Source organism: Apostichopus japonicus, chromosome 7 (genome assembly GCF_037975245.1).
Source record: "Apostichopus japonicus isolate 1M-3 chromosome 7, ASM3797524v1, whole genome shotgun sequence".
Taxonomy (NCBI): domain Eukaryota; kingdom Metazoa; phylum Echinodermata; class Holothuroidea; order Aspidochirotida; family Stichopodidae; genus Apostichopus; species Apostichopus japonicus.
The window spans coordinates 18,203,649-18,227,375 of record NC_092567.1 but is presented as its reverse complement, the minus strand read 5'-3'; the positions used below and the strand labels follow the sequence as shown (position 1 = coordinate 18,227,375).

Genomic DNA, 23,727 nt, shown 5'->3' with positions numbered 1-23,727 from the left:
AAAGCTATAAAGTAAAGAAAAAGAAAGAAAAGCTATAAAGGCAAGTAAGTAAAGTGTCGCTTCATTATAAGGTGATATACCGTAATATTATCATCTTATTTTTCCCCTGCTAAGTCTGCAGAAAGGGAAGTATCTTATGCAGACAAATACAAATTTCCAAGGCACCACTTGTATACTTTAACGGTCACGTCTTTACCTTCAACAAAGAGACCTAGGCAGAGAAAGATGAAAATGGGTCCTTGGAACTCCATAATAATTTTCACTGTACGTGATTATAGAAAGACACATATATATATCCGATCGATCCCTGTATACAGTCCCGAGGCGCTGAGGTACACGAACTTCCACTAGATATCCAAATGTACGCTTTGATTTCTGTCCCTGCTGAACTAATCTTAAAACAGATTGAATAGGACTCTATAATGTGAGGCCAATACAACCTATAACAACTAAAAACGACACAAAGGAAAATGATATGGATGAGAAAACACCCAACCCATGTACACACCCACACACACACACACACACATATATATATATACATATATTTATATATATATATATATTTATATATATATATATATATATATATACATATATATATATATATATATATATATATATATATATATATATATATATTTATATAAGATGATCATCACATAGCCTATCCTTACTGCATCATCGTAAATGTTTTACAGCATCTTTATGTATTTTGACATCATCATCACCATAGGCCGTTATTGTTAAATTATCATCGTCATCGTCGTCATCGTCGTCATCGTCGTCATCGTCGTCGTCGTCGAAGAAAGAATCACGAAACGTAACCTTCCATTAAGGCCTTATTAATAGACTTACTGTTTATGGTCTTAATAGACTTACTGTTTATGGTCTTAATATGTCTCAGATTGCACAACTTTTTCCCTTTTTGTGGAGCGGTCCCCCGAGAATCCAATTGATGTCGATCGGCGTCGGTGAAATCCTTCATTCGCCGCTGGCTTCTCCCACAAATGCACCTCCATTTTTCAGTAAGGAAAATTTCTCAAACGGGAGGGGACATCCCCTTTTAACCCGTTCCCCATGACGGCATTCACGAATGAACATTGTGCACCCTGAATAATAAGTGCTGTACCCCCCCCCCCCCTGTGCCCCCAAGACTGAAATGTCTGGCGACGTCACTGCCCATGCGCAGCTTCTGCACTCCCGAAACATCATGGACACGCTACGGACATGCTGTTCACAACTACACGGTCTTCAAACAGATTCTTCTATTTTGCTTTTATAATGATAGCCATTTTTGATGAAGACTTTGGCAACAATCATTTCAGTACGTTTCAAGTGACGAAATTCGAACAATTTTCCAGAATTGCTTGCCCCAGACATCTCATTTCAAATGACATTTAACTTTGTTTTGTTGACAAACTATGGCAATGGGATAAACCACAGATCAGTGGAATCATGGAGGTAAACCCCCATGGTGGAATAAACCATGCCAGACAGCTTTGAGTGTTCTTCTTTTCGGCACCTGGATACCCAGGTCAGCGAACTTTCTGTCAACAATGACTTTGCTAAATTTCAATCGTTCAATTAAATCCAGCCACTGTTGGAATTTGCAGTGTCTTAAATAATAAGAGTCTATTTTTTCATCGTAGAATTTACAATAATTTTACTCGTCACAGGGGATAAAGTAACAGATTGTCACATTCGGATTTCAGAGAACTTGATCGAGGTTATCAAAATGGCAGCTTCCATCTCTCGTAAACTGTTGTCAACAAAAGTCAATTCACGACGAGTTTTACCACTGCTGGTCGTAGCACAGAGAAAATTGTCCAAGGTATTGTCTTTTAATTATGAACAAAGGCTCGTGGTTCCCATATATGAATGTTTTGAGGATGAAGAAATAAACTTTCGAGTCTGTGTGGTTTTACAAGTGGTAGCCTAACTTACGCGCCTTACGTTGAGCCTAACCTTAGGCCTACTGTAGGCTAGGCTAATTAAAGCAAGACTCATTGAGACCAAGGTAAAGGCTAGTCCCTAGTATCACTGAATCTACCTAGGTTATGCTTTGGTGGACATCCATAACGCTACCCTAGTACTTAGCATAATGCTTAATTAGGTTAGACATGGCAAGTTCAGTGTTTGATCAGTTGATGTTGACCTTGAATTAAGTCAGCACAGTTATAAGTTGCTAAGCCAAGGCATCGCCTTTACTTATTAAGACCTTTAATGTTATAGCAGTAGGGTTCTTTTACACTAGATCCGTATCAGATCCTCAGATGTTATCAGAGGATCATCTCTCCATGGGGTAAACTTATGCATTGTTCCTGAAGCATTTACACTTGAGTCGTACTCTGATCCTACCACTCTTCTCACTAGATGTTGGTAAAAAGATCTGATGTGTCATGCGCAGCTGAGGATTGCGTACTACGTATACTCCTAAACTTTCTTTGTCATGGTGTATAGCCTTAGTACGGCTTATGTGCGGCCCACACGCATCAATCTACGTGGGAATTAGCAAATGTATGATACAGGACTGGAACTTCGCGCGAAAATGCATGTGACGTAATGCGGTATCTGGATATCTCGGGTCACTGTTATACATGGCAAAATTGATCTCCATGTCGGGATCAGATCCTGGTCTCTGCCAGCATCAAAATAGGAGGATCAGACCAGATCTTTACCGGGATCTTGACATCAAGATCAGATCCTGATGTCGGGATCTGATCCGGATCTAGAGTTAAAGCACCCTTCGTCTCAGCCTAATGGCAGTGTGCCAGTTGTGGTTGAAGGACCAACCTCTGGTTTTTGGATCTGCACTTGTTTTTACATATAAGCCTAACTGTGTGAAATCTGTTTTTCGTTTTAGTCCTTACGTTAGTAGAAGCTATGATACTGTAAGGTACTGCAGCTGTACCAATTTCAAGGGGGCTTTTATGGGAAGAATCGAATGCTATCTCCTTTAACACTGTAGCAAATCACATGATCAGTATCATACATGTCCACTGGTTTCCTATAAAATAATATGGTCACTCTCAAAAGAAACTTTGATAACAGAACTAGGCCTAGTTGATGATCTAAGCATCAAACAATTCACAAAACTTTCACTGTTGCACACTCATATTCGAAGCATGAAAATGCTGTTAGATCAAAGTGAATTGCTACACCAGACACCAGATAGGCCAACAGTGCACTCCAAGTTAACGACATTGAAGACTCGCCCCAAACCGTGTGCCGCGCCCTTTAAAATAAGTTAACTTTCCATTGCTGGCAAGTGAAGTTTTCTTCTTGTCGCTACAAAATGCAGACAGTAATGCAACGTGAAACCTTGTTATCTTTTATCTGGACCTGAGATGCCCATCGCTGCTATGTACACTGTGTTGTGGGTTTTAAATCTTGCGGTATGTATTGACTGTTACACAAGTGTCTAATTACCGACGGTTACAAGCTGTGTGTTTATTTTCTGGGACCGATGGTGGTGTCTGACACTTCTGTTACACCTCATTCCAAACTATGTCGGATAACCGACATCAGATGTTTCTTTGTGCGCGATTCTTTACTCCCTTTATGACTTCAATGAATGGTCAGGGGTATAGCTTGTAATATTAAGAGAACTACCTAAATACCCCAATGTTATGTCGTTGTGGAAAAGAGAGTGAGGATACGAAACAATTGTTTCACTGCATCGGTAATATTTCATAGGTAGAGTTCCTTGTTTTTAGGGTGTCCCTAAGCTTTCCCAGGGGGGCAAGCACTACGTATTGTTTAAGAAAAAGAGAAGAAAATCTGACCATTTTTTCTTGGGGCAAGGGGGAGAAGGGGGATGAAAGATGAGGGTGCAGACAAATATTTGAGGGTCTTGGCCTTCCTGGCTATGTCACTGATCACTGCTCCACCTATCACCCCCTCCCAGAGTCTCCTCCCCAAAAATAAAAAAGCAGTTTAAGGGGAATATAGAATTTAAGATAAACAATGTAAAAATCTGTAAGTGGTAAGTGTATGACCCTATGTTTTTTGGCACAGATATGCAAGGATGATCTATTTCTTTTCTGATCCTTTACAAGTAAAAAATGGTACCAGGAAGGAACAGCGTATATAATATGAGATAATACTGTATATAGGTATGAAAAACTTCCATTCTTACATCTAACTTAAAATATGCAATCAAAGATAAAGTAAAAATGATATCATAAACCCTCTTTAAAATTCTGGAAATATGACATGTAAAATTAAGCTTATTGTATATGCACACCCCTAAATACATCGTCAGTTCAATACGGTTAACTTCCGCACCCTGTATCACAGTTTTCCTTGCTTTGGCAGCGAGTAGCCCCTCATGTTTAATATTGGAATTTTCTAAAAGCATCTCTTTAGATTTCTTTGGGTTCAGAAGTAAGTTCTTTTTTTTATCACAGACAGTAGCAACATGTGATACCACAGATTCATAATTACTTTGACCCATGTTATGTGAGGATTTAGATATTTTAACAGATTGCTGTGTCATCTGCATATTTGATGACAGAACAATAAGATTGCGATCTTATTTCGTCAGTGTAAACTGTAAATAACAGTGCTGACAATGGACCTCCCTGGGGGACCCCAATGCTGATTTCAGATTTGTTGTATAAACCCTCTTTCAATTTAATTTGCATGGACCACCCTTTCATGAAATCAGCCAGCCAGTGCATAATCCAGGGATCTTCAACAAAGGTATTTTACTCATGAAGTAACTGATTAGGTAGTACAGTATTAAAAGTGCTAACTGGAAAATTAAGAAACAGGACTTTGGATATGCTTCTTTTATTTAGGTTTACAGTCTTGTTCAGGGCCAAGGCCCTCTCACACGACTTTACAACCCTGGTCATTGGTAACTTGACACACCTACACACCAAAGTGTGCACAATTCAATCAATCTCTCCTGGGGCACCACAGTGCACCACAACCACGTGTCCCCCGGGGGACTTCCCGTAGGGTGCAGCCACAAACTGGCGCACGCAACTATATTTACAAGTTAACTCGCAGGTCCCCATTTATACACCTGGGTGAAGAGAGGCAATGGAGATAAAGCGCCTTGCCCAAGGACACAACGCAATGATCTGGCCAGGGCTTGAACCTGTAATCCTTAGATCACAAGTCCACTGCCTTAACCACTTGACCACAACGCCCTCACATCTTAAATATATATGGAAATAAAATCGTCAGCATAGAGTCAAAACTTACATTGGCAAGATCTACTGTATGGGTCTGAAGTCATTGACCCTTGAGGTACAGTAGGTGTTGGGGATGTTATGGTATTCTTCCAGAAGTTGGGGTATGTGACATTGGTTCAAACTTTCATTAAAAATATGTGTAAAAATGCCAGCCAGTTCACCAGAGCAAAACTTAAAAACCCACCAAGGAAGTTGGTCACAGCCCGATCAAACACCTTTTCTGATTTATCTTAAATTCTCGTTTCGGTCATTCGAGTGAAATTGATTGTTCTTTGTCTTTTGTCATTTTTATTTTGCGGTCGAATCAAAACATTGCTCTGTTATAACAGGCGATATAAAGGAAGTGTGTTGATAGGGATTAATTTTAAAATTCCCTTCCTGAGGGCCGCAGGTCATTTGCCTTAGAAGTTGTCTTATAAAGTTACCAGATCTATCACATTCGAACATGCTCTAAACTTTCTACATTCAAAAGTCTACTTAAGACCCATCTTTTTGTTCTTTTGTAAATTAATCTGCTTTCTTTGTAAAGTGCCTTGAGCAGTGACTTTTGTCTACTGATTTGGCACTATATAAGTCCCATTTATTATGATTATTTTATAGTACACTGTACAGTCTGTGTTGTACATTTAATGAAACAATCAGCATTTGTTGTTTTCCACTGTAATTGTTACAACTCACTACAACGTTCTGTACAGTACCTACAAATCTGGACACCCATATAGGAAAGATAGTGTTAAGAGATGAGAACAAATTCTGGGGAGCGGGTTGGGGGGGGGGGGGTTAAGCTATAGGTCGATGTCCTTGCTAATAAACCTACAGGTGCACGTTCATATCTTGTCTAATGATCACAAACGCAATTCACATTCCGAGTTTGTAGTACAGAACAGTAGCCAGTAAACAGGGGCAACATAGTTGGGAGAGTTACTTGGTTGGGGGGGGGAAGGAGAGAGGGGTACCTAAGAGTACATGCCCTACCACTAAGGTTGCTGTTGTTTTGCAACCTGTACACGTTCACATATCACAATCGCAATTGGCATTCCGAGTGTGTAGTATACAACAGTAGCCAGTAAACAGGGGCACCAAAGTTGGAAGAGATGGTTGGGAGGGGAGGGGGGAAGGAGAGAGGGGTACCTAGGAGTACATGCCCTACCACTCTGGTCGCTGTTGTTTTGCAAATAAATCTACAGGTACACGTTTACATATATATATCACAAACGAAATTCGCATTCCGAGTTTGTAGTAATCAACAGTAGCCAGTAAAAAGGGGCAACAAATTTGGGAGAGATGGTTGGGTGGGGGGGGGGAGGGGGAGGAGAGAGGGGTAGGAATATGTGCCCCACCACTCAATTAGCTTGCTCAAATATCACATATCCCATTGCCCTTCAATTTACTTTAATCTATTGTACTCCCTCCCTCCCGCCTCCCCTCCCCCTGCCCATTCCCTCGCACCAGATTGAACCCTCTTTTATTGCCTCTGTCTGTAAGTTAAGATGTTTGGATGAATAAAGTGCATACATGTGTTATACAGAAGATACCTTATAATGTTTTCTTTTCTTTCTTCTCCCTTCCAGGATGTCCGAATGGGATTCGTTGGTATGGTGGGCAGGTAATTTTGGTCTTGTACTGTATATATCTCTCTGTTTGTATGTATTTATTCCGATTTAATGCTTTAACTTTCTGACTTAAAAGTTTTCTGACTTAGTTTTCTGACTTAAGTCTTCTGACTTAAGTCTTCAGACTTAAGTTTTCTGACTTCTGACTTAAGTTTTCTGACTTAAAAGACTTAATTGCATCTATAACTGTATGTCAAGTTGAATATATATCCTTATAAAAAAATATTTACATGTTGTTAGATTTGCAAGTGACCTTTGATACCTTCAGCCTAGAATATATATAAGAAGTATTTTGTAATTGCAGATTTTATGCACTGTACAGTATGTTGAGGGAATATAAATTTAGATTCCACATTTTGTGGGTTTAAAAACAGTTTTCAAGCTGATGAGGTTCGCTGCTTAAATAGAGTTGACTGGAATGGGTCAATAGTTTCTAATAATAATATATATATATATATATACGTATTGTTCAATGCACTGTTTGCCTTTGTAGAACTTTACTTTTGAGCAGTGACTTTGGCTACTGATTTGGCGCTTTATAAGTCTCATTTATAATAATTGTTATGATTATTATTATTAAGGCATACATGTATTCCAATCACATAACAATAGGGGGTGATGTATGCTCTGTTAGTTCATTGTTGACACAGCCAAGCCTAAAAAATAGTATTATATATTCTTTATGATATACATACAGTACTGTTTATGTGGGTAAATTGCCATGGTGTCACAGTCAATTTCCATAACGTTTAGAAAACAAGAAGTTAGACCAGGGTTGTCCAACCTTTTGCAGAGGAGGGCCACATGGAATGATTATGATGAAGGAGGGGGCCGCATGTACCCTACGCTTGATTTTTCGATTTTTTTTGCCCGAAGCCCAAGGCAACAACATGTGAGCACTGCGCGGAGCGCAAGTTTATTTTCCTTCCTGATAAAACAGATGAATAAAGTTCAGCCGCCCCCCCCCCCCCTCCGCTGAGAGAGTGTCACACAAATTGACCTGTATGCAGTTTTTTGAACCCAGAAGGTTCGAATGATTGATTACATAGCTTCAAATTGTTATCAATAAATCTGCTCACTAAAATTTCGCACCGTAGAGCGTCTCGGGCGGGCCGGACGCAACCCTGCTGCGGGCCGGACTGTGGCCCGCGGGCCGTAGGTTGGACAACCCTGAGTTAGACTAACTAAGTATATAATTTCGGGTATAATACTGGTCAACATAGTTTGTGCCATAAACAAAAAACAAAATTGAATTTTATTTAACTGGTTTGTGATTTTTTATGTATAGCTCTTTATCCAGCCATTAGCTGTTTTTCTTGATTAATTTTTTGGTTGGCTGCAGTTGGCTGCAGTTGTTACTGTGAGAGGCGGGCGTATCCAAATGTGAAAAAAGTTTCATGGACGATATTGTATTTACTAATATGAGCTTTATAATTATGATTAAATACAGTCAGCAAGTTTACGATTTGGCATCTTTAAAATTCTAGAAAGATGTCTTAGTACTGACAGTAGTTAGATACTGTATGTACAGCATATTTAATAAAAGTTTTAGAAAAATAACGTAGTCAGCAAGTTATTTAAAGGCATTGAAGACTCGCCCCAAACCACGTGCCGCACTCTGAAAAAGTTAACTTTCTGCTGCTTGCAAGTGAATTTTTCTGCTTGTCGCTACCAAATGCAGACAGTAATGAAACGTGATACCTTGTTATCTTTAGCTGGACCTGAGATGTCCATCGCTGTATCGTTTACACACTGTGCTGTGGGTATTGACTGCAGCTGTATGTACTGACTGTACACTAGTGGCTAATTACCTACGGTAGCAAGCTGTGTGCGTACTTTCTGGGATCGATGGTGGTGTCTAACACTTCTGTTACACCTCATTCGAAACTAGGTCAGTTTACCAGCATGAGACGTTTCTTTTTGCTCGACTCTTCACACCCTTTAAGGGTTAATCGAACAAGAGTAATTAACCCAAACGATTCACAAGGCTATAGTCCTAGTGCACCCAGCCATAGGGTTATAAACCCCAACGAGTGCATTATCCTGCGATAAACACACGGTAGACGGTTGATTATTAACCTCATTGATACAAAGCACTCTAAAATCAAAATTAAATTTCCATATCAGAATGTTACAATTTTAATTTTAAAAAAAATTGAAAATATTAACAGACAATCGTCTCGAAAAGATACCCCTCTGTCCTTTACTTTTATTATATTGTTCTGTTAGAATACATGCATCTGCAAAGTCTAAGTGATCACTTGAGTATTTTAAAATAATTTTGGTGTTTCTTAGTATTTAACATGAATTTGAATGAGATAATCTAGGAGTGGTACTAACATTATACAATATGATGGCTTCTTTAGACAACTAGAGTGGAACTACAATTGTTTTGAACACAAAAAAAAGGTGGCGAAAATATTCAACATTTCAAAATTCTAGCTATCATTAAACATGAATATGGAACAGAGAGAGAGAATACCCAGAATGGGAGATAACGACTTATGTGATGTGCAGGTACTAAATTGTCAGCACTTGTACGTCCCCCCAAAGCACACAACTGTCGGATAAAAAAAAATCTGAAACTGTGTGGTCAACTTTGGCAAATATCATAACTTCAAAATTGGTTTAAAATAACTATAAACCCGGCTATTGTGAATCATCAACCAATGGGCGAATTTTTTTTTTCATAACCCCCCTTGGGTTTCCTTTTTATCTATTCTTGCAAAAAGCGGTAAAAGAATACTAAAAAAAGAGCTTTTTCAGATGAAATATGCAAGGGATAAGTAAACGATTATAATGGAGAGGTCAAGTTTTCAGAAAAGATCAAGGCTAATTAGATTATGCTTTTGTTGGTTAATAATCAATCCCTGCATTGTTGAAATGGGTGGACTGTTTGCAAAGGATTCAGGGATGACACAGTGTTAGTGTTGGAGGATTAAGTAATATTTTAAGCAAGGTCAACTAACAAACAGACAGGACATGGAAGGTTGTTTTGTACAGCTAGATACCTCCAGGGGTTGGGGCAGATACGGGGTAGATGTGGGTGTCCAAATTTTTAAAGTTAGTGTGCAACCTTTTTAGGGCAACATGATGCAAAAGGCATCGTTGCGATTGGCGATTGCCCCTCACGGCGGGGGGGTCAAGGTGCCTGGCTTTGGGTCCTTTCTGGGGGTGAAGGGGGCAACGTCCCCTTAGAAACTTGGCATTGGTAGTGGAGGGTAGAATGCAAACTGTTTAGTTAGTCAATACGAGATTTGATTGGGATGTGTCACAAAAAGCAGACAAATTACATATAATGTGAATGTGTAAAAGTAAGTTGGCCTAAAGTTTCGATCCTAGCAGGATCTTCTTCAGAGGCTTTTTTTTTTTAGCCTCTGAAGAAGATCCTGCTAGGATCAAAGCATCAGGCCAACTTACTTTTACACGTTCTCTTACACAGGCTCTCGAGTGGATAAGCAGTTTACTAACAGTTTTATTTTATTTTATTTTTGATGTAATCTGAAATCAGACAAGACACATTTGTGACTATAGCCCAACCTCTTTGATATGATACATACTTTGTGTTACACCGAAGAAACTGGGTGCCGTGAACAAAGCGAGCTGATATATATAGCAGTTTGGCTCAGAGAGGGTCGGTCACCTGAAATGGGTTTGAGGATATTTTTCAATGAGTAAACCATTTGTAGTGGGGTACTGTGCTCTGTGTCCTGCAGTCTCAATTTCTCTGAAAGGAAACCACTCGCAAGTCTGGAACACAACAGCCAACAAAAAAAGACCAGTGTACCAGTGTTTTGAGGAACGAGGCATTTTGTTTAGGTTGACCCGAGCCCATAAAATAGTCAGGGAGACGCACAATTTCCAATTGGCAATCCATGTCTTTAAAATAAAACTACAACTCCTTTTTTTCCCTCACAGGACACCATTGGTTAGGCTGAACAAAGTCAGCGAAGAGACTGGATGTAACATAACCGCCAAAGCTGAGTTTGCGAACGGAGGAGGCTCCGTGAAAGATCGAGCCGCCCTGTTTCTCGTTAAGCAGGCAGTGGACAATGGTAAGGCTTCATTACAACTGGTAAATTACGCCAATATAGGCTTTTATTATTTTCGGATCTATTCTAAAACGGCCATGATAGATGCCTTCCAATAAAGAGGAGGAGGGTTAAATTTCACAGAATGAGTAGGTAAGTAAAAAACAGAAGAATGAAAGAAAATAAGCAAGCAAGCCAGACAGACAGACGGACAGACAGACATTGATAGACAGACATACATACAGATGTACAGACAGACATATAGACAGGCAGACAGACAGATTGATAGATAGACAGACATATACAGACAGACATACAGATATACATACAGATATACAGACAGATAGACAGACAGACAGCTAGATAGATAGATATACAGACAGATATACAGACAGACATACAGACAGACAGCTAGCTAGATAGATACATAGATAGACAGACAGATAAACAGACAGATATACAGACAGACAGAAATACAGACAGGCAGATATACAGACAGGCAGACAGACAGAAATACAGACAGACAGATATACACACAGACAGATATACACACAGACATACACACAGACAGCTACATAGATATACAGACAGACAGATATACAGACAGACAGATATACAGACATATATACAGACAGACAGCTAGATAGATAGACAGACAGATAGACAGCTAGATAGACAGACAGGCAGACAGATATACAGACAGACATACAGATATACAGACAGATATACAGACAGATAGATAGACAGACATACAGACAGACAGATATACATACATACAGATAGACAGACAGACAGCTAGATAGATAGATAGACAGACAGACATACAGATATACATACATACAGATAGACAGACAGACAGACAGTAGGTGAGGGTTTAGTACACTTGAATTCATCTTTCAATGGTCTTCTTTTGTCTTTGTTCAGGTGATACCTTATTTTCTTTTCTCATTCAACAATTCCTTTTTTAGGGACGTTAAAGGCCGGTGGAACGGTCGTAGAGGGTACAGCTGGCAACACCGGTAAGTCATGCAAACGGTAGGAAAATTCAATACAGTCTGTGGTTCATGGTTCATTGGCTTTCCTCAGGTGTTGAGAACTTATTGTATCTTTTAGTCAAGGCAACCGTGTATTTGTAGTATTTGTATGTAAGGCATCGTTTATTAGTTTGTCGCTTTATAGTCTTCTGATGTATACTTTCTATTATTTACGGGTGAACGCATCGGTGCACAAGATCGCAAACAGGCTCGGGCGGTCTCAAAGAGCATATTTTGGAATCGGATACCCATTGTCATCGACCTACTTACGGTCACTGCTATGTATTGAGACATCATTTGAAAATTCCGACAATTGAACTTTTTCAGGCTTTGACACAGTACGTACGATTTATATATTGCAGGGGTGACCCAGCGCGACTGACACTGTTGTGATTCAGGGGGGTCTTCGGGGGGGGTCCTTTAGAAGGGTAACTGTTTTCAAACCATAATGCAGGGAAACATCAGATTTCCAATCTGGCAGGAATTTAATACTTTTCACAAGACATCAACATAGAATATATATGAATTTGGATATTGAAAGACAAAAAAGACAAAAGTCAATGTGACCCCCTCGGATAAATGTTGTTTATTGATGCAGGCTGTCTTATGTGCAAAGTAAAGCTATGGGAAGCTCTCTAGTGTATTCCTATCTCGAGTAATGATTTTATAAACACATGGTTTTTCAGTGGATCAAATATGGACCACCTGGAGTGAGGGAGACAGACTTGACTTTAATGTTTAGTATATATCGCGGCCCTTTGACAGATGCTGAAAATATTAAGAGTTAGGAGAAAAACTCTGTCATTACGGACTTCCACCACCCACCCCCTCCCCACCCCCACCCCACCCCCAAAACTTGCTGCAGATCTTAGAACCAGTCTCTCATCTTAAGCAGTCTCCTTCAAATGTATGGCAATGTTGTAAGAAGAGTATTTATTATACGGAAACATTTGTGTCAGTGTTGGCCAAGCATTATTAAACTCTTTGAAATTAATGTAAAAAAGGGTGTCCACAAGTCACATACTTTCATGAACTGAGGGTACTGGTATTTCAGTGTCTCGAGGCACTGCAAATATCTAATACTATTTTTACAAAGCAGGTTCTGAACTGTATAGACCTACCACTTGTTCATTGCACAGTTACCTTGTCGCTCAGGTATTACTATAGTAGGCTTTGTTCTACAAGAATCCATCCTGAAATGAAACTGTCAGAGGCTCTCGAATTACTAGTTTCTCTTTGACCTGCTCATTATATAGACACAATGAATAATTTGTATTGATGAAAAGGTCATTTTTTTGAAATTGCTTTATTATTTGGTAGCCTGTGTTCCTTTGTGATTTAATTATTTACAACCTTAAAAGCCGAATAAAAAATGCCTCCCCCTGCTGCTTTCTGGGTTGTACTGAATGGAATTAGGACCAGAAAGAGAATGGCTCGGACTTAGCAAATTAATGCACACGTGGATTGCTCAGCTAATTGTTAGCACACAGGGCTTTATACTTGTGAGTTCACAGGATTTAAGTCCATTCTATAGTAAGTAAAATTCTTTGCTCTTTACAAATGATTGTTTTGTTTCAGTTTCCCATAATAGTTTGCCTTTAAATAGTTAAAAGGAAACACTTTATAAGTATTGAATGGAACACAGTACTACAGTTTATATATATATATATATACATATATATAAATGAAAATCGTAATGAGTTGGAAAATCAAGAACAGTGAAAAAACTTCCAGCCTCCACTGGGATTCGAACTCGGGCCTTCTGCTTTGTACGCAGACACCCTAACCAACTAGGCCATGGACGCTGATTGTATGACCAGAGGTTTGAAACCGGTAAGGAAGGTCGTAATTCCACTGTAGGCGTTTGTCACCTGTATCGAACAATACTAGTTCTGTTTTTGGTGACATATTTTTGCCTTACTCTAGAGATCAAATTTATATATATTTATATGATAAAAGCTCACAGACATATCACAAGGAATAAAGGTTTTCAAAGCTATAGAACTTCTATTCTACCTTATAGGGTGTGTCACAACAAGCCATCACATGTTCAGGACCTTGATTGTATTCCAGTGGCCTTGAGTGTTGGCAAAACAAAGTAGAGTTATGCTTACAAAACAATAGTAGCATCGGTTTCAAATCAACAAGTACGTCAGCAAACTGAGAACCACAGTGCTTCAAAGGATTTGGCAACAATCTGATTACTCATGCACAAATATATATAGTGGGCTGATTTGTTCCTTTTATACGATAGTAATCTTTATTCGTTACCTGAACGAAATAATCTATTGAAATATCGATTTAGAAGAGAAAGAAAGACGTTGCCATGTGCGTCAGAAAGAACTGTACTTTTCATGAATTTGTAAGGTCATGATTGCGAAATGATTTTTTGGTCTGACAATTAAACATTGGAAAATTTAGGTATATTTTGTCGGGTTTCTATCACTCTGTACAACTTACTACGGGTACTGTCTGATGTACAGAATATTGACTCTGTTGTTTCTACTTAATTTCCCCAAGTGACTTTTGATGAAAAAAGCAACTTATGCATTTGGGGAGGAACACTTGGATGCTTAAATTAAAAAAAAATTAATTATAAAGAATAAACCTTTCTCCAAATATTTTTTTTTTTTAAATGCCAAAAAAAAAAATGCTTGGCATATATATTTGTTTGCTCCTGTGTATAATGACCATAGCAAGGATAAGTTTAAGAAATGGTTGTAACCTACTTTATATGGATTGTCGCATTTCGTGTCACCCCACTTCTGGGTCGTCGAAAAAAAAAAGGGGGCACTGTAAACGTTGGATGTTCTGTGGCTTGGCAAGCAGATTACGATAACTAAAGGTTACGGACAAACTCAATAAAGCAAACAGTTTTAACAGTGAGTCACTTGAAATTCAAGGAGTGAGGGTTCGAGCAATCGCTGTACGAAAGTGGAAACAGATCTCTATAACACTCTGCTGTATACGGACTGAAACACGGGGGCCAGAAAAAGTTTTGCAGACTCTAGATATCACATGCTCACTTACCGACCAATCAGAGTGGAGTATTACCTCCAAATCTGCATATATCCCAAGTATGGTAACTAATCATATCAGACTCTGTGACCACCCAGCAGGGCTCTAGGAAATCCATCCAAGCTGATTGGTCGTAATCTGTACAAATTTGCATATTATTGCACACATTCATACAATCATATATATTCATAACTTAATGTTCGTCGCTGTCAAATATCGTCGCTTCGCGATGCTAAACCCACCTTTAAAACACTATTAATTGAAAGATAAATATCACTGGTCTATTTTCTTTCTGAACTATCTAGCTTGATTTGTTTTTTGTTTGATGTTGCAGGTATCGGAATCTCTCATATATGTAACGCCATGGGTTTTAAGTGCGTCATATTTATGCCCGATAACCAATCTCAAGAGAAGGTGAATGCCTTGACTACTCTGGGAGCCACCGTCTACCAAGTTCCTGTCGTTCCTTTTGATAATCCTGACAATTATAACCACCAGGTCAGTTTCTTAAATTTAATTTATCGTAATTTGCTCTAGTTCTTTTTCGTCTTAATAATGATAATAATAATCAGCAGTTATTTTGACGACGCTTAAACGACCGCAAATGTGGGAGAAACCCGCAAGGGCTTATGGATTACAACTTACACATCGGGTGGCTTTAAAATTAAAAATTTTAAGTCATATTGGGAATCTTATCAAGTTAGAAAGTCATTTCAGATGGGAAACGGTAGATTGCTCTTGGATGGATAACCCACCTTGCTATGACCCGTCTAGGTATACACTCCGCCACAGCAATGCAATGGGATGAGGTTAAAGTTTTGTTGTGTTATTGTTATTGTTGCAAAAACTATTTCTCTTAAAAGTGTCTCTGTTGTGCCGATTTTGATCAATTTTCGATGCGACCTGATACCGGAATTCCCACAACTATGTTTGTAGTTTATCAGCTTCAATTCGAGTTATAATTCAAATAATAAAGCCAAAAAAAGTTGTAAAAAGTATGATTTCCCTCCCCCCCCATTTTCCTATAACATTTGTGAGTATTGACATTATTCTCAAAAGTGTCTGCTAGATGATATGTTAAAGTTTGCTTTTTCAAACTTTTGACATTTCTACAAACGGTAGTGCCTAAATGACCTTAATGTATGTTACAGTACAGATGCTTTGAAGTGTGCAAATGTTACAATCTTGATACAGTTTTTTAGTTTTAATTTTATACCCTTTTTTTTCATTTCTTGGCTCGTCAAAAGGCAAGAAGATACGCAGACGAGCGAGAGAACACGGTCTGGACCAATCAGTTTGATAACACAGCCAACAGACAAGCTCATATAGAAATGACTGGACCAGAAATATGGCGAGAAACAGGTCATTGTCTTTTACTCTTCTGATTTCTAGGCTACCATCAAGTAGAGGTCCCCCCCCCCCCCAAATCTGCAAGATTTATAGTAAGGTGCTCTTATATAAGTCCTGGGTGTGTTGCCCCCCAGGACTGCATGCTAGCTACGGAGGGATTTGTAATTCTGCAGGCATTTTAGTGCCGGGCTTTGTTTAGTATGGGCTGGAAAATGTCTGGACTCATATGTATTGAAGGGCTACTTTAACGAGAGGTTTGGCATGAGTGTAGGCTACTCTTATGAAGAGTTTTGAGAAGGCTTTAGCTGCGAGCCTGTAGTGCGGTGCTGTCTCTTTGTAAGGCTTCAACAAAGGAATAAAGACACCAACTGTTCGTTAGACACCAATTGTTCATTTGACACCAAGGTGTTCATCGGACACCAAGTGTTTATTGAACACCAAGGTGTTCATTAAATACCAAATGTTCATTGGATAACATGTGTTCATTGAACACCAAATGTTTATTGGACACCAAGTGTTATTTTGACACCAAGGTGGGAAGTTGATTTTAACCACTGGGATTTGCTAGTGCTCAAGTAGGTTAAACAAAATCGTGAAAATTCTCGAGGCCTGCAATTTCATATCTTAAAACTAAGTGAAGACTTGGGGAGTGCAGAGATAATTATTATATAGTGTTCAAATTTTGTGTAGCAATTTTTGAAGACTATGAACTTTTCTAAAAAAAAATTGCAATGCTTTCTAAGTAAAAGAAACTGCCATACATCTTGTATAGTGACTTGATTATTTTGCAAAGCATTTTGTGATGCTATGTGGTACCGGATAAATGATTCCCTTGGAGTTTAAATCGATGAAATACTTGACAACGTTTTGCAAATTAATACTTCATTGTGTGTTGATGCCCCCTACTTTTCAAATTAAAAAAAAAAATTATTTTAACATTTTAGGTTGAATCAATCTTTCATTACAGATGGTAAAATCGACGCTGTGGTGTTTGGAACAGGAACCGGTGGTACTTTGGCAGGTCAGTTAATAAATATCTGTTGGTTACAGTTGAGAATGTTTCTTGAAATGGCAATGATTTTTAGACAAATGCTCTCTCCGAAAATTACTGAATTGACATTTTGTTTTTGCAGACGTGTTCTATTACTTGATATTTGTCGTAAGATCTTGTATTGATTGAATCCTGCCCATTTGCGATCTATGCATTCGGTTTCTCTATATATCTATTTATATATATATATATATATATATATATTCTTTTCTCATTGGTTGTTGCTTTCATCTTGTTCCCTGATACTGCTTCTCGCATTATAAGATGCTTTACCCCTTGGTAGATTGTTGCCAACTCCTCTCCATTGCATTAGAACAGAATGGTGCCTCTGTTTTCCAAATGCTTTAGTTTTCTTTTATGGAGTCATACCTTTCCTTGTAGGAATTGATGCCTCCTTTCGTAGAGTCATGTGTTTCTCTGTCATTGAATTGGTGCCTTCTCTCACCTCGGGTGATGCCTTCTTCCCTGATGACTTTGTCATCTATTCTTTCTTGTACTAAAGCGGACGCCTTCTCTACTTTTAAACTCAGTCCGTTACCTCTCACGAGCCGATGCCTCTTCTTTCATGAATGAATGCCTCTTTGCTCGTCGTCTGATGCCTGTTCATTCCTCGACTATTTCTTCCCTGTCGTGAACAAGATGCCTTTTCCTTTCAAAGTTTTCATTTCCTTATCCTTAGATTGATATGCTCTTTAGTACGGACATTTCTCACTAATGGAAGCCTCTTCTCTCATAGTCTGATTAGTTTCCCATATGTAGACTGATGCCTTCTGTCTCATGGACTGGTACCTTTTTTGCACCTGACCCAGCATAAAGCCCACAATGATATATGTAGACTATGTCTGTCACTATATATGCAAGTACCATTTCATGTTAGTTTAGTTTAATTTTCTCTGCTTACTTTGAAGGAAATTTGGTTTGTTCATGTGTTTCTTACTTTTACTTTTTCAACCAGGTGTTGGGATGTATCTGAAAGAGAAGAATCCTAACGTTCAGGTCTTCCTCGCTGATCCGCAAGGTAGCGTGCTCTATAACTACTTCAAACACGGGAAATTTGAACGAACCGAAGGCTCGTCGGTGACCGAAGGCATCGGACAAGGAAGACTCACTGACAACCTGAAGGGCGCCCCCATCGACGATGCCCTGGCCATAAAAGATGTAGATGCTGTTAATATGGTAATTATTCCACTCCTACAGGAATGTTAACACACACACACTCATAAACATTTACAGTTAGATATGGATACTGTACTTTGAGAGGCAGGTATATATCTCAGTGGGGAGAGGGTCGGATACCTGATACAGCGGAGGATGGGATGGCATATTTTGGAGAGGTGGGGATACCACATTGGAGAGAGGTGGGGATACCACATTGGAGAGAGGTGGGGATACCACATTGGAGAGAGGTGGGGATACCACATTGGGGAGAAGTGGGGATGCCAAATTGGGGTGACGTGGGGATACCACATTGGAGAGAGGTGGGGATACCACATTGGGATAGGTGGGATGCCACATTGGAGAGAGGTGGGGTTACTACATTGGGATAGGTGGGGATACCACATTGGGATAGGTGGGGATACCACATTGAGGAGAGGTTGGGATACCACATTGGGGAGAGGTTGGGATACCACATTGGGGAGAAGTGGGGAGAAAACTTTGGGGGAGAGGTGGGCATACCACATTGGGGAGAGGTGGGGGGGATACCACATTGAGGAGAGGTTGGGATACCACATTGAGGAGAGGTGGGGATACCACATTGGGGAGAAGTGGGGAGAACACTTTGGGGGAGAGGTGGGCATACCACATTGGGGAGAGGTTGGGATACCACATTGGGGAGAGGTGGGGATGCCACATTGGGGAGAGTTAGGGATGCTACATTAGGGAGAGGTGGGATATCACTTTAGGGGAGAGGTGGGGTATACCACATTGGGGAGAGGTGGGGATACTACATTGGGGACAGGTGGGAATACAACATTTGGGAGAGGGGGGTGCAGAACAGATTTTTGGAAGAGAAGACATATACACAGGTCTATTATGTAAACAAGATTAATCTAACATATGAAAGAAATTGAGAAATATTAAAAAAATCTAAATTACAAATCTTTATCCTCACATACACTTTGTCAGAATTTAACATAAATTGAGTTTTGTATCGTTTCCAATTTCAGACATTCCGCCTTCTTGAGGAAGAGGGATTCTTTGTAGGTGCTTCCACAGGACTCAATGTCACAGCTGCTGTACAGGTAACTTTTGACCCTGTGGCCATGAATGGAATTTTGAACTTTCTCTGTCATTTTAAACTAAATCTTGTTTGATTTAATTGCACGCATCTTTCATTATTTGAGGAGTTGTGTAGTATAATATGTTTGTTTCATTGGCTTCAGTAATTATGGACAATCAATGTTCCAAATTTAAATTTCAGTTTATAAATTAATTGATCAACCCTAACAATGCATAATCAATCAGTCAATCAATGAGTTTACAAACAGATGAAATTACATAAAGAGCAACAAAACAAATATAACGCCAGATAAGAAACTAGAAGGCAGTGAAATTAACTGATTGAAGAGACTTCTAAGGAAGTTTTAGATCAAACTTTTGGATTAGTAGACCCTTTCAAGGTGTATAAGAGCATCTCTTCCTGCAACCTGCCCCCACCATACTCCCCTTCCCCCGTAGAAGAAGGAACCAAGAAATAAAACGTAAAGGGATAATTGTCTATGCCACAAGCATTACTAGTAAAATAGTCTTCTTTTGTTTTTTTTTAAAATCCTAACTTGTAAACAAGAACTGAAAGTAGAAAAAGCAAAATCAACTCTCATGGCACAAATTAACAGACAGGCATCGACGGCAAACTGGCACCGATGCCACTACCACTTGCCATAGTGCCACCCATTCTGATGGCAACTTCAGTCAATTTGCCGTAGGTACTGTCATAACGTTCGCAGTCGTTACACTTCTTCTCATTTGATTGAACATCTGAAATTGAAACCAAATAGTGGAAGAATAAAAGTTGATACGATGCCGTCACTTTGGAAATACTACTTTAGTATCTTTCAAAATTGGAAAGAAAATGAAGTGCTTTGATCTGCTTTTGATGAAGTGGAAAATTGTCATATCGCCTGCCATTCATATGAAAAGCTTATAGGCAATTTCTCAACTTGCCGTAAAAAGAAAATGGCCTTGCCTCCCCCCCCCCTCCCCCCGTATCAATTCTTAATGATTGTGAGATGATTGAAGGAATTAACTGATGTTTTTTATTTGATCGTTGTCTGCAATGCATAGGCAACGAACCTTAACCTTTTTATTTCAATGTCAGTATTTTGAAATTTCTTTGTATTTGCAGGTTGCAAGAATCATGGGACCAGGACACACAATAGCTACCTGTCTATGTGACAACGGACAGAGATATTACAATAGGTTATTCTCTAGATCCTGGCTAGAAACCAAAGGTAAAGAATTGCCAACAGTCAATCCTCTTTTATCTCTCAATGTTATCATCACAGATCCCTAGTGGCACTATGACAACACAGTTTTACAAAATGAGAGAGCTCCCAGACGCGACTTTTAAGCTGAGATATATCCCAAACTTAGCTGTTTGGAGGAATTATTCTATATATATATATATATATATATATATATATATATATATATATATATATATATATATATATATATATATATATATATATATAGAGAGAGAGAGAGAGAGAGAGAGAGAGAGAGAGGTGGAGAGAGAGAGCAAATAAGTACAGAATAACACACCAGATAAATTACACTTCACGACCGGTTTCGTCCTTTTGGGGACTCATCAGGCGAAGGTAGGAATCAAACCCCGGATCTTTGTGTCACGAACCCAAGTCCGTACCACTCGACCACAGTGATTCTACTGGTGTGTTAAAGCGAATAAATTGGCTTTGATTAACTGTCATTGAGGGTGTATTACCCAAGTGTTATGATTGTATAGAGTGCACCCCTGGTGCTTTTCGATCTGACAATGTTACACAAGGACGAAACCGGTCATGAAGTGGAATTTTTCTGGTGTGTTATTCTTAATAGTAAACAACACCTTAACACAGAATAGAGCTGTTCTCATGGTGAGAAGGATGCAAGTGAGAAGGTCTTAGCAGAGTAGACTTGGTATTAAAACATCACAATTTTTCGAAAGTTGTTTTCATGGCGGAAATTTATGTGTCTTTTGTCTTTCATTTTGCAAACTTTTGTTTATAAGTTTGGCGAATAGAACCTATAACCATAGTTGATAATAGAGAGGTATTGTAAATATTTTTTTCCATTTCAATTCTCTTTTCAGGTCTTTTAGGTGCCTTGTCAGAATCACACCATCGATTTCTCCATTGATGACTATGCAGCTGAAATCTTTATTAACTAAATTTTTTTAGATGTATCCAAATTCAAAATTGATAACTTAGACCACGGTCACACGTATAACAATTGCATCTTCCGACCATATTTTTTTTAACTATAGTCCGACCATATTAAACTAACTACGGTATCAGTCACACATACTCACATGACTTTGAACTATATTTGGACGATAGTTATTCGCGGACACATACATCAGTGAGCTTATTATACTTTTGCAAAGCTATCATGCACAGTTGCGTAGGGTCGGTCAAGGGTCACGGTTTTGACGACGTTTCGCGGGGTTGTTAGTTGTAAGTAGTAGATAATGTCAGTGTTTACGCTAAAATGCATAGTTGGATAATGCAATTGCGGTCACATGCATGGGTTCTTCCTGCTAACGATGGTTGGACCACGGTTAATTCGGGGCTAAGGATGCTAATTACCATTTTTAGTGGACGATGGTCAGACGATCGTCAGACCATAGTACAGAGCGGTCACACGCAAACCGTACCATGGTCGGACCAGCGTTATGTCTGAAAGATGAACGTGTGACGGGGGTCTAAAATAAGTTCGCTTTCACTTTTTACAGACAATGATGGGTTGTTTTTTTTTCTTTGTTAACATATTTGTTGGCTTTGTAACATATTTGATGAAAATACCACCAAATCACGTTTTCAAAATAATTTTATCTTCACTTCAAAAAATAATAGGTGATCTTTCTTAATATTATTTGCCCAGTGGCCTTAGTGTGTGATGACATTTCGTAAGTTGTTCTTCCTGTTATGTCGAAGAGAATTTTTAAAGAACCGTTTCTTATTTGTGATGGGTTGTTAATATTTTAAAGACTTTTTTTTTAGAGGAAGTTCCACAAACTTCACCTTTTGCAGAAATGAAATGATGATGAGCTAAATAAAACCAATTTAAACAGGCAGATAAATTGCAATATGATTTAAGGGTTATGTAGACGTAAAAAATATTTCATCATTGGATAAAATAGTTTCCATACACTGTTATCTTAGCTGTAATGCTTTTAATATTCAAAAAAATGTTTTCCAGATAATTGACCTAACAGTCCTAACTGTATACTTCAAATCCCAGATGGGCCATTCAGTAAGCTAACCAGCACCCCCAGCAAACAGTATTTTAATTTAAATTATACACAGCGTTTGCAATTGGACTATTCTGTGAAAGAAATATTCTTGTGGTTTTATAGAAAATACTTTTTTTTTATATATCAGATTATGTCATTGCAAGCTAAGCAAAACAATCCTGGTTTCATCATATTTTCAATGATAAATAAAAATGAACATTATTAAAAAAAAGAAGAGCAAAGCTATTTAAGAATATTTTTCTGTGATGAAATCATCAGAGACCATCTAGTGTGATCAATATCCGCGAGTTATTAAGCAAGACAGCTTAACCTGGCAACGATAAGTCTAAATTTCAAGCAACCGTGACGAACAACCGTGACGAACAACCTTTCAGTAAAGAGTTACGGTTAAAGATATGGTCGTAGAGTTTTCTTCAAGTAGAGTGGAATATGTCCGTCTTCCCCGTAAACTGGTAAAGAGCAAAGAAATTGATGACTAGAAATGGGATTCGAACCAGTGACCTCTGGATTACAAGCCCGGTGTCTCTAACTAGGCTTCTGATTGGCTCCTCCAGCAAAAGAAATGGCTATGTATAGGGATCGCCAACAACTAAGGACTGGGATATATCTGTCTTCCTTGTAAATGTAACATATTTAGCACCAATGATTGATCCCTTTGATGAGAGCGTGGTGGCCAATTGGCTAAGGCGTCGGATTCGTGATCCATGGATTGCTGGTTCGATTCCTGCCTAGTTCATTACGTTGTGTCCTTGGGCAAGATGCTTTATCTCAATTGCCTCTCTCCACCCAGGGGTTAAATGGGTACCTGTGAGGTAACTTTTCATTGAGCACAGTATATTATAACTGCCGCCAACTGGAGGGATTGTCTCTGGGACAGGTTATCATTGACCAGGGGTAATATAACGTCTGTAAAGCACTTTGAGACCTATTGCTGGTAAAAAGCGCTA

At 38.9% G+C, this 23,727-nt stretch overlaps 1 protein-coding gene across 1 annotated transcript; it reads left to right on the top strand.

Moving 5' to 3' along the window:
* Positions 1–1,572: 1,572 nt before the first annotated feature.
* Positions 1,573–22,493, top strand: LOC139969580 (uncharacterized). The gene is made up of 11 exons (XM_071974680.1): positions 1,573–1,834; positions 6,779–6,813; positions 10,739–10,875; positions 11,820–11,870; positions 15,238–15,401; positions 16,151–16,265; positions 17,221–17,274; positions 18,260–18,480; positions 19,473–19,547; positions 20,651–20,756; positions 21,617–22,493. The coding sequence occupies exons 1-11, from the start codon at positions 1,739–1,741 to the stop codon at positions 21,661–21,663; spliced, it is 1,101 nt and encodes a 366-aa protein (XP_071830781.1). The 5' UTR covers positions 1,573–1,738; the 3' UTR covers positions 21,664–22,493.
* Positions 22,494–23,727: the final 1,234 nt, after the last annotated feature.

Bases quoted from the DNA above. Each gene is read 5' to 3' on its own strand.
- LOC139969580 (XM_071974680.1), top strand. From the start codon at position 1,739: ATGGCAGCTTCCATCTCTCGTAAACTGTTGTCAACAAAAGTCAATTCA. The intron at 10,876-11,819 runs GTAAGGCTTCAT...TTCCTTTTTTAG, and splicing joins TAAGCAGGCAGTGGACAATG to GGACGTTAAAGGCCGGTGGA. The intron at 18,481-19,472 runs GTAATTATTCCA...TTCCAATTTCAG, and splicing joins ATGTAGATGCTGTTAATATG to ACATTCCGCCTTCTTGAGGA.